We start from the raw sequence: 12,059 nt of genomic DNA, 5'->3' as shown, positions 1-12,059 counted from the left end.
CCCTTTCTTCAGTGGGCTGGAAGATGATCTGCTTGTCTCGCCTGCAGCCCTACCACTGAAGGCAGGATTGATTATGTGGTCATCCACTGCCCACCTTATTAAAATGTATTTTTCCGAGCACCGATCCGAAAAGTGGGAATGCTGACTTATTCACATATCATGCAAAGTTTTATACTCCTGATAAAGTGATACTCTGTGAATACAGATGTTGAGTGGCTTAAAATAGGATTGGTACGCATATATCCAGAGCTGTGGGGAGAATAGGAAGCAGGGATATGCAACTTAATTGTGGTTGTCTTATCTTTTAATGGTATTCCCGGATATGGTCAGATTGAAGTTGACACTCCTTTTCACTGTGTCTGGGTATCGAGGGTGGAAGGGTCAGTAAAAGTGGAGAAGTGAGCAAGTCATTTTTCTTCCCTGTCATAATGTATGTGGGGCACTAGAATATGTATCATAACAGAGCTGAGCTGCTTGTGGTATTGCAGCTGGAAGTGAAAGCTCCCTTCCAGAGGCAGAGTTGCCTCAACGCCAGCACGGCTCGGCCCTCTCCCATTTTGTATTTTTCATTCATACTTCTCTTTGGCCTCTTTACATAATTACTATGACTATGTGTCTGAGATATGCTAGCAGGGGCCACTGATCCAGTTCTCTAAAGCATAATTTACATTCACATAAGCGTGTGATTTAATCAAGCCTACACTTGGGATCATCTGTAAGGGACACAGGACAGAGCTCCCCCGTGTGAGAGATGAAAGTCAGAAGGGAGTCAGTGTTTTCCCTGTGGGGCTGTAGCACAGTGGTGCACATGTTTTACTGGGGTTAACGGTTAGGCACAAAAAACAGGAATACCCCATGCCAAAAAGCTTTCAAGCTTTTGAAATAACAAAATTATTTTGTTCCAGGTGTATGTAAAAAGCACATTAAAACAGGCGTTCGTTAAATCTCTTACCAAAATACTAGCAAAATGGTTTTTTTTTTTTTAAATGGGCAAAATAGCTTGATTTTTGTCATCCAGCACTCATTTTCAAAGGGAGATTTAAAACCCTACCAGCACAAAACGCAGCTGCCATTAAGTCTTGTGTGTTTTAATATGCACAAAGGGTTTATAAGAATAAGCCTCTGCTGCTTCTAGGGTCCAAGAATGAATTAATTAAGCCACTAATGAGTGTATTTCTAGTACTATAGGTTTCTAACTGTGGCCTTTCTTTTGCTTACATGTGAATCATTCATGATGGCACAGCAGTATTTAAAGAAATTCAGAAGCACAGGGACAGATGGCAGGTTGAAGAGGAACATTAACATTCTACTAGCTTCAATGAACAGCAATCTCTGTCCCCTGACTCTTTCTACTTTTATGTGTTTTCGGACAGCTTTTGCACTTAAGCCATAGCCGCCCTCTTTGTTACCCCCACGCATTTGGAATACTGCCAGTAGGGGTATAAAATTATAACATTCAGTGTCCAAGGGAGACAGTTTTCACCCCTTCTCTGTGGTTGGCCTCGTCTTCACCCTGACGTTAAGGTGGCTTTTAAACGGACCTTACTCTCCTATCAAAGTCTTGTCCCTCAAGGTATTTCGACTGCTTCCATTTTTTAGGACTGGTCAAACTTGGAGGTGCTGAATAAAGACATGAATTCAAACAGGCTCATGTGGTAACATTATGGATTATATTGCTTTTTTAGTTTAAAGTTGCTAAAAATATGTCTGCTGAGGGCACTAAACCCTTCCCAAAATCTTCAACTCAGCTTTAAGCCCAAACCTGGTCCGATTAACGAAAATGTGTGATAATATATGACACATGTGTCAATGAGTGTAATACGTTTCCAAATACATCATAACACAGTGGAGGATAAACTAAGGAATATGGTGTGGGAAGACTTAGATACAGGCTGTTTGAATCTGGAAACTCAACACGTTCTGCTGCTGTAATAATACGGATTTTGCTTAATTTCCCTAGAGGATTATAGTCCCTGCTGTCAGAGTCCAGGAAAGTCAGGCAAATGTGCTGGAATATAAACATCTGAATTGTGTTTCCTTGACATTTAGTTTTGTTCAACCAGCAGTTTAATCTCATGTATCACACGCTAAAGAGTGGATCTTGAGTCTGATTGCAGTGAAAATGGTGTCACAGAATGCATATCTGGTGCTCGGATGCTCTGTCCCAGGCTATTTTTAGCCTGTGTGTGTGTGTGTGTGTGTGTGTGTGTGTGTGTGTGTGTGTGTGTGTGTGTGTGTGTGTGTGTGTGTGTGTGTGTGTGTGTGTGTGTGTGTGTGTGTGTGTGTGTACACGTATGCCACATGTGTATAAAGTGTGACAGTCATCACTGGGCTCCCTAACTCCGTTGACAGTGGTTTTCAGAGAGCCCACAGCTAAAGCCTAATGTGATTACTGTCTTTGTGAGAGAGCTGGATAGGAGGTTAAGGGGTAGATATGACTCTTTGTGTGTGTCTGTGTGCGCGCTTGCGTGTGATGTAGTGGGGGTACTATTGTTTGGAGCGTCATCGTCATATAGCTCTGTCATCACAGCGTGTCCTTTGAGCTGGGAAGGATCAGCTCACCACAGGCTTATGATGAAGTGACTACATTGTGTGCCTGCCTTTGTACTGTTGCTTCCACTGATAATGGCTCCTCTGTCTTCCCACAGCTGAAGAAGCCAAGGTGCTGGAAGAAGAAGAGGAGTCAAAGACAGGTCAGCCAAATACACACCTGGTCAAGTTTCAGCTTTTCAAATGGTCAGAGAAGAGATGTGGTTTAAAATAGCTTTTTTTTTTTAAAGCTTGACATCTTTTAGCTTGTATCAAAAATGTTTAAATATGTTTAAATACTTCAAATGTAATCATGCATGCATGCCTGGTACTGTCAGTACCAGGCAAGGTAACAAAAAAAGAAAGAATTAGTTCCGTATTAATTGGATTAGTCAACCCAGCCAAGCTGGTAAACAAGGCAATCAATTCTTTACAAATGCAACACTTTGGATATGTGGTTTGATCTAGAAGTGTATGTTTTCCTGACATATGGGTTTCTTTACTTATAGTGCAGGGCTTTCAAGTTGCAAAAATATTAAATAATGCAAAAATACCCCACAGTTTAGTCTAGCTTCTTTAACACGAAGTGCAGGTGTCAGGTTTGTAGGGACTCAACAGCACAAGTAACTGAATGTTAAGTTTGTTTACTGAAGTGTGAGTGAGCGTTGATGAAGCATGAGTGCGTGTGAGAAACAAGACCAGCTCCAAGCATCAAATCCATTCAACACAGCAACCCGGTGGCATAACTCTTCCACTGTGTGTGTGTGTGTGTGTGTGTGTGTGTGTGTGTGTGTGTGTGTGTGTGTGTGTGTAAGTGTTTGAGGCAGGGAGAGGGAGACGGGCACACTAATTTAGTGATGCCAACAAGCTGTTTTACATTATACATACCCCCCAAAGCTACAGCTATAAAAGTAAAATTTATCTTGTCTGTAAATTTAATGGTAACAAGTTCCACAAGTTTCAAGTTTCTCAAAATGCCAACAATAGTGCTGCCGTGTCCTGCATTTAAATTATCCTTTTTATCAAGGCAAATTGATTTTGCAATTGAATCCTGGCTGAAATGTGTTGGGCATATTGTTGTCACTTGAAATAAGTTGCCTTGAATTTTATGATGTCTAGCAAAATAAATACACACTTCTAGCAGTCTCCACGCCACTATTTCTTTAAATGTATCCAATGGGCCAATAGCCTAAAGTCGTTTACTTATTATTTAGAATTTTTCATGGAATAGGAGCTGGTCAGAGCTGTACCATCTACACACACACTAGCAGTTCTTTTGGGTAGTACTAAGGCAGAGAAAGATGCATGCTAATATGATAATAGCATGCTTGCAATTGAAATGCTAATCAGCTTGCAAGCGGATGTGTCAAAATAACAAAAAAACATAAACTTCTTGCACTTGTTTAAATAAGGTGCTCTGAGGTCTTCTTTTCCAGTAGAACATCATCTTACACTACCATTTACCAAATAAAAACAGTTACTGTTTACCACTATAGAATCACACACACTTTACTTTCACAAGTCTAGAGAAAACATGCATTTGTGTGTTTTACGACTTTACCGCATTGCGTCATAAAGTAAAAGATTACAAATGTAAAACAGCTGTATAGAAACTTGTTTGGCTGTTGGCTCATTTTCATTGGTAATTATTTCCTGTTGTCATCAGTCACCCAATACAGGCTCGTCAGTGTTGTTTCAAAGTGATTGCCAGTTTAGCTGATGATCTGACTGAAATGTGAGAGTTTTCAGTCAGAGTTTTTTGCCCTCAAATCTTCATATAGATTGGCCTCAGCACTACTGCTGGTAGCTATGTTGTTGGAACTGAAGCCAGCAGTAGTCATTTCTCTATTATTGTTTACAGTCCATCACAGGCGGCGCAGGCACTTCAGAGCACCCGTGTATTCTGAAACACATTCTTTAACTGCGAACACCTTTTACTGAAAATGTGAATAGTGTGTTCTTGCACAGCACTGATGCCAATTTACTAAAAATGTCACAATGTAGCTGTGTGGATTGTAGTGTGGAGGTGGAGGACTCAAATGCAGAACAAGGCAGAATAGGAAGGACAAGCTTTATCAAGGTTTATCAAAATTAGAAACATGACACAGAAAATCAAAACAAAACCAAAAACTGAAGAGCTGGGAGGTACCAGAAAACACGAGGGATAAACGGCAGGACAACGCACACTAATGCAGGAATTATTCTACAAGTTGGGTCGACACATACCATGAAGGCTGTGGTGTACCGATAAAAGGAGTTTCCAGATACATAAATTAGCACATAGATATCCAGCAGAAGCCTAAATTAAGCTTACGGGTTACACAGAAGGATTAAACAAATATGACATAGGATACGGGGAGGACTGAGTCCCTGTACTATAAAGCAAGTTCAACAGATTCAGGGTATCTTTACAATATCCAAATGTACTTATGCTAACATTTGCAGTCGGGGTAAGCGGTCACACGAAGCTAGCTATCAACTCAGTTGACTCGATAATTCAACTTAATTATTTTATTGCTGAGTGCTCTCTCTATGTTACTGTTTATTTCTAGCATGACATCTGCACATTAGAGCTTTGAAACTTTAAACGGGATACATTTAAACATTAAACATTACTAGCCCTAAGTAAGGAAATGTGGAAATCACTTTAATTTAAATACAGATCAAAATAAAATGAATTTCAAACGGGGATTCTTGGCATGTGTCCTGTTTTCTAGTAGGTACAACTCCAGCAGTTTAAAAGAGATTTAGCAGCAGATTAATATCAAGTAGAACAGAATTTATACATTTTCTAAATCTTCAAATTTTATAAACAATTCCTGATATTCACGAATGATACTCATGAGGGAAATGCAAAAACCTTCTCACCCCGCAGAGGTCCAAGGGATCTTCCAGGAATGGTGACGCTATTTTCTTGAGAACTGATAGATCAGTAGGCGGTTACCATGGCAATATACCATGGTAACTAAAGGTCAGCATACTAGAATACCAATGAAAAAAGGATTCGAAACACTTATAAAACTTATAAAAAGATCAAATCAGAAATTCAAAACTTTAGACAATAGAAATTCTTATGAAAACTCAAATAGATTAACTAACAATGCAGGACAGTAAGCACCAATCAAAACCAGAAACAGTGACAAAAATTAGACACAGGTAAACAAGTTATATCAGGGTTTGGATTTGCATACTTGTCAAAATCATCATTTTTAGATTAGGTTTGTTAACTGTGAGCTAAATGGGGGGGAATCAACAAAGTTTTCTTCAACAAAAAAAAGACTTGTGCATATTTGCAATGTAACACTGTCTGTGTCCACAGAATCTTTTCTTTCTTCTTTTTTTGCACTCACTACATGATTTGTATAGAAAGCAAAGTTCAGCACTGACAGCAGTGAAAATCCAGAGCGGTACAAGAGTCATTTTCTACTATTTCTAGAGACCACTGTGACATGGTTGTTGCTGCACTTTCTTTCTTTCCTCCTTGTATTGAGGATCTTCACTGTCTTAGTTTAGCATATTCGCATGTTATGTTAATATTTGCTCATTAGCAGTAAATGTAAAGTACCGTTGAAGTTAGAGTCTGAGAAGCGGGAAGAAGTAGTGGCACAAACACTGTAAAACTTCAGACTTGTTTACATGTCGTGTTAATTAGTAAACTTTCGAGATGTACCATCACATTGAACCAGAGCTGCAGGTTTCTTCAGTATTTATCCTTGCCTTTTCTAGTGTGCTAGTGAACGAAAATAAAATACTGTCATGTTTGCCTTTTTTTCCCTTGAATAGAGTGCTGTGATATTTTGCTTAGTATTAATATGACCTTCTGAGTTCAGAATTAATTTTGCCATTAGCAAGCAGAGCAAGTTTCTTCTGGCTGCCTAGCCTCAGTAACTACCCCTCACAGCCCTGAGCAGTTCTCCCTCAAGCGTTAATGTCATTAGAGTTATTCATTTGACACCTTCTTTATTCTGATTGAATTATTTAGCCTTTCTGTGAACACCCAAGTCTAATACCATGTGATTTTAATAAGCTGAGAGGTGAAGGAGAGTCTTTGAGTAAAGAGGGACAGTGGCTTTTATTCTCTACTGCCTCTCTCATGAATGTTTCAGAGATCTGTGCAGCCAGGAGCAGGGTCAGCCATCCCGCAACTAGCGAGACTTAATAGCTCAGCTTTAGCCAAAAGGCCTGAGTAAAGGATAGCAGAGTTGAGAGACTGTAGTATGCATGCATGTATTGCAGTGACAAGAGCACAACTTGAGGCCACCCTTGGTCTTACTGCTTCTCGTCATCGTCTGCACACCTGGTTGATCCAGGTGGACATAGTAGGCGGTGAGCTTGTGAAGTCAAGCTAATGGCTCTGTCTTCAGAGATAGCTCTCTAAGCAATCCAGACAGCCAGCTTTGTTTTGCCATCTGGCTCCAATTGCGCTGACAAAGGCAGAGGTTCTTGCATGAGACAAAGGAGCTGAAATGAGGCCCACTTTAATAAACCCAGGATGATGGGGAGCCACGTTTGTGTGTTATCTTAATGAGCTGTCCAAAGGAAAGCGCGCCTCCCCTTTCAAAGCCAGCCTGATTGGAACAATAACCAGCGATAACTAGAGACCTGGACTCATTCATTTGCAGTGGGATAGAATCCCTTTGTTGCCTTTACAGCAGAGGCAAATAATGTTTAACAAACAGTGAAGCTCAAATTCTGGATGTATTTCTAGGGGCTAAAGCCAGCAGCAACCTTTTCACACACAAACACACAGTCGGAAGCAAAGGAACACACCCGCAGCACACAGACAGAAGCAGTGGTTTACACCAGTGCCCATTCACATGCAGATACGTGCAGTGCATACAGTTCTAGCTGCCTTCATCCCTTACCTCCGCTCAGAAATGTGTTCAGTAATCTGAGCATGATGTGCTATTTAGAGAAGGCCGCAGTCATGCAAGTGCAACTCCTGTCAGAACCTGACTTCAGTTTGTGTGCACTACCCTGTCTCCATAAGCCTGGACTCCAAGGAGTCAGGCCTTAGCAACAAGGCCCTGAAAGAGAGTGCCAGTCAGTGACCCAGTTCTTTCACGGACAAAGAATCATTGGAAAATAACAATTTGACATACTCCTTTAAAAGGAAGCAGAATTTGAAAAAGGGTTTTATTGACTCCTTTTAACTGAGGCAAGGTTCTGTGAAGGTGTAAGGTTAGGGAATAGCAAGCCCTGTAAAGGTGATGACAGAGGGAAGTCCCACCATCTTTTCTCACTCACTCTTCTCTTAGCAACTTTGTGCCAAGACCACCACTGAAAGAAGAATGACAGTTACTGAACTCATGTTAAAGATTCAATCCCAGCACTTTGTCACCTTAGATATTGTGATAATTTGAAACAGCTGACTGACTAAAGGCTTCAAGATGGTGACTCCAAACAGAAACAAGGACAGCCACGCTTTATGGATTACCTTAACGTCTTGTCTATTGAGTAAGCAAGTAGTTTTTAATCAATCTTAATTTGCAATGTAAAAAATTAGATAACCCCAAGCAGTAATATTTTTTTGATTGGTTGTTTTTTGGGGCAGATAAAAATAAATAAATAATCAGGTGTTCTTATTTGTTTGATGGTAAATGGCCTGTATTTGTATAGCGCTTTTACTTGCCCCCCCTAGGGACCCCAAAGCGCTTTACACACCCAGTCATCCACCCATTCACACACTGGTGGAGGCAAGCTACAGTTGTAGCCACAGCTGCCCTGGGGCAGACTGACAGAAGCGAGGCTGCCATATCGCGCCATCGGCCCTTCTGGCCAACACCAGCAGGCGATAGGTGAAGTGTCTTGCCCAAGGACACAACGACCGAGACTGTTCGAGCCGAGGCTCGAACCGGCAACCTTCCAATTACAAGGCGAACTCCCAACTCTTGAGCCACGATCGCCCCATGCTATTCTGTTGAGCTGCTCTCTGTGATATTAACCGACCAGCAACACCAACAAGAGGTTTAGTGGAAGGCTAGTTGCAAGAAAAATTGATGTAAACACAAATAAATATTTTAGGTGTTTTCTGAGATATGGGCTTTTCAATGTTTTATGAAGAAGTAAAAGATCTGATGGGCCTCAGTAGTTTTGCCAGTGTGTGTATTGTGATACAATAATTGTAATGGTCTAAATCAAGAAGCCCTAACCAGAACTGCATATTGCGGTGGAGGGGGGGGGGGGGGGAAGCTTTCGGAATTGACTTCTTGGACTACATGGTATTACAAGTCGAAGCCTTATTTAAAAGTTGCACACAGTTTCCTTATAACATAACCCACTTTGACAGACCTGCAGGCCGCTAGCATACCATTTCACATTGCTGCAGTTCAGATTGAGAAGGCCTTGGAAGGTAGCCTCAGGCAGCTCTGCTTGACATGCCCTCCCTTTTCATTGGCACCAGAATCTCCACCACTGAGCTCTCCCAACGGTCACACATTACTGAGTAAAGATATGTAAATAGAACATTCATGTTGCCTTCATTATTAGATGTGGGTCACTGAATGTCTTCAAGAGCGCTAATTAAAAGAGCTCCCTGCACACCACTGCTTAGTAGTTGCGCACAATTATACAAGTACTGCATTCATGTTCTTTGCTGTTTCAGCAACATACAGTAACCTACATGTTTACAGTTGTGTTTTCAGCAAGGGTAAACCCTGAGGCAGCTCTTCAGGGTTAAAGGCCAAGTAACACTGATTCGATGATAATGGAATTATAAACCTCACACCACATGAATCATGTAGTCCTCACATCACATATAATCTTCTAATTATATACAAATGGTTGCATTATTTCCTGTATGCTTACTCATTATTTTATACATTCAGTACACGTAAGTTGAAAAATCAGCATTTACAAAAGTGAATTGCAAGTTGTTTGAGTTTAGAAATTCATCAAGAATGTGTTTCACAACAAACAACTTCTGCAGTGTCTTAGAGGTTATCTGTTGGTCTGTAAGGAAAAGGCCACCTGAACATTGTCAGAAGAGTAAGAAAGAACAGGTCCTAAATCATTTGGAATAATGAGCGTTGTCACAGTTAATAAAAGCAGCCAAACTGCTCACTGTTGCGCATCACAAAAACAGATCCCTAGTTCCACGGCTTAGATAAATGTAACAGTACATGTAAGTAAGAGTTTATGTTTTGGGTTTTTTGTGAAAGAATAAGACTACTTTAGGAGTGACAGCAATCTTCTTCTTTTTTTCTGGGATGAATCCCCCTGTACAAGTGCCATTTACATCCTCCTGCCATACCCACCCACCTTATAACAATCCCTCTTCTGTCATGTAATCTGCGTTCTTCTGACAGCACAGCCAAGACCCAGTGGGAGAGTGCCTATCCATCTCACTACCCCAATCTGCCTCCCCTGTTTGGTTCCACATGAGCACTCAGCTGCTGTGACTAATTAAATAAAGCGCTGTGCCCTCTGCTTCCTGTTAGCCATGGCAAGGTTGGTGCACAAAGATGGAGCAGAGGGGTGCTACTGAAGAAGGGAACAGGATAACAACTACTAAGCCTATGATAATGCTTTGGTCTATAAGACAATGGACAAGAAAGTAACTAAAGTGACCACTGTACAGTTGTCATACAGTTGTTTCATATTTTGAGCAGAATTGTTAACTGTTTTCTTCTCTTACCTTCAGGAATGATATCGCTGAAAAGCTAAGGTCGAACGAATAAAGGTGAGTATATGTGTCTTTAAGTAGATCTGGTTTTTTTTAATGTGTTGCTCAGTTGTCGCACTTGTTTTTTTCTCTTTATCACAATTGTCTGGTAGTCTTACTCAGTAGTAATGCTCTGGAGGATACGGGTAAGTGCAGCTGTAATGAGGCTAGGATGTATTAATTCAGCAGAAAGTCTGGAATATGACAAGTCTTGACATTTTGATTTTTGGAATCACAGGGTCACTGATTGATGTGATGAATCTATTTAATTTCATCTGCCATGCAGACAGATTTCCTGGACTCCTTAAAACCACAGTGAAAGTCTTAATAATGGTAAACAATTAAGCTGTGAGCTATGCAGGGTCTCTTCCTTTTTGATGGCATCTGAAACATGGGCTCAGTGTCATCCTTATAAAGCATTTAAACTGCTAGCTACACCCTGAACATAGCTATAACAGACTGCACTGATTTTTTTTTAAATCAGAGCCTTAAGGTTAATAAGACCATTTTAAAATGTTGATGCTTTCTTTATAGATATTTGGATAATCTAGAATGTAATGTGTTTAGCAGAGTGCACCCAGTGTTGCAGGATAAAAGAAGCTTCTTTTTTTACAAACCCAAACTAACCACATCTACTTTAATCAGCATACAGTGGACACTTTGGTACCATCATGCTGGCTTTCTGGACATCCTTGTCACCATTAAAGATACACATGATTACTAGTCACTTTCTCTGTTTTTCAGGTGTTGGCACTTTGGCCGACACTTGTTGTCTTTTAAATGTGCTATACAAATAAAGCTGACTTGACTTGACTTGACTTGACTTGGGATTGGTAGATCTGACAACATTAGTGTATTTACAGAAAATGAAGAATGAGTAAAAAGGCACAGGATTCATGATATACTAAGTACAGCAGGGCTCGGGAGAATTTAGTCTTCACATTAGAAAATAGATTTCATCCATAATATGAAAATTAAAAGTCTAAAAATAAAGTGCAACAATTTATCCCAAGTAGCAATATAAAAGAAAACATTTATAGCATAGAATAATAGATAGTTGTCTTTCAATTTCTTAAAGCTTATATAAAAGAAATAAACTAGAAGTTTATTAAGTGATGCATAACCAAAGGCCACTATTTATGCAAGGAAGAGGAGAAAAGGCTTTCAGCACCATGGACAGCAACACTTTTACCCCCAAATGATTCAGATGGCTGAAGATCTGCATATCTTGGTATTGCTTTCTGAATGGGATTGCCTCCTTAACTCATTCACTGCCATTGACGTCTATAGCTGTCAATTGCAGTGAATGAGTCAATGGGTTTAACTCATTCACTGCCAATGGCTGGCAGTGAATGAGTTAATAGTGGTGATGTACCTGGCCAGTCTGAACTGTGGTCTCTTGTGAATTAGTGAATGACTCAGATATACCCCTCTGGAAAAGTCAAGAGTTGGTGAACATAAAAGCAGAGTAGTGAACTAGATTATTGAGGGGATTCTCCCTGGAGAGCGTGTGGAGAATTGTTACATAACTGTCAAGGGAATGTTGTGACCATACTGAGAGGAACCTCATCAGTACAGACGCATTATACAGAGTCACAAAGAAGTGGCCCAACAAGTAAACAGATAACTCACGGAGTTCTCTGTCTGTATGATATCCATATTGTCTGGAATGCAGGAAACTGCCTTTTTTTTTTTCTTTCTTTCTTTTTCTTTTTTTCTGCTGCATTGTAGATACGTTCCCCTATGAGCACCTTCTACCTGGGCTGTCCTCCCTGTTTTAGCTGCCATTCTCCAACCCAAAAGATGCTCTCTGGGTATTTATACTTTTGGACTGAATCCATTCATGTTCTCTATCTAGCCTGAGGGA

The 12,059-nt window shown here is 40.4% G+C and overlaps 1 protein-coding gene across 1 annotated transcript in view; it reads left to right on the top strand.

The window, feature by feature from the left end:
- Window positions 1-12,059, top strand: part of cd276 (CD276 molecule) — a 71,718-nt gene that overhangs the window by 50,425 nt on the left and 9,234 nt on the right. The window contains exons 6-7 of the mRNA XM_080884204.1: window positions 2,649-2,693; window positions 10,172-10,210. Coding sequence (XP_080740330.1) covers window positions 2,649-2,693; window positions 10,172-10,194 — 68 coding nt within the window. The 3' untranslated portion in view covers window positions 10,195-10,210. The remainder of the gene's footprint in view (window positions 1-2,648; window positions 2,694-10,171; window positions 10,211-12,059) is intronic.

This window comes from Rhamphochromis sp. 'chilingali' (genome assembly GCF_963969265.1).
Source record: "Rhamphochromis sp. 'chilingali' genome assembly, chromosome: 6".
Lineage (NCBI taxonomy): Eukaryota > Metazoa > Chordata > Actinopteri > Cichliformes > Cichlidae > Rhamphochromis > Rhamphochromis sp. 'chilingali'.
The sequence above is the reverse complement of the archived record's forward strand: the minus strand, read 5'-3'. Positions and strand labels throughout refer to the sequence as shown.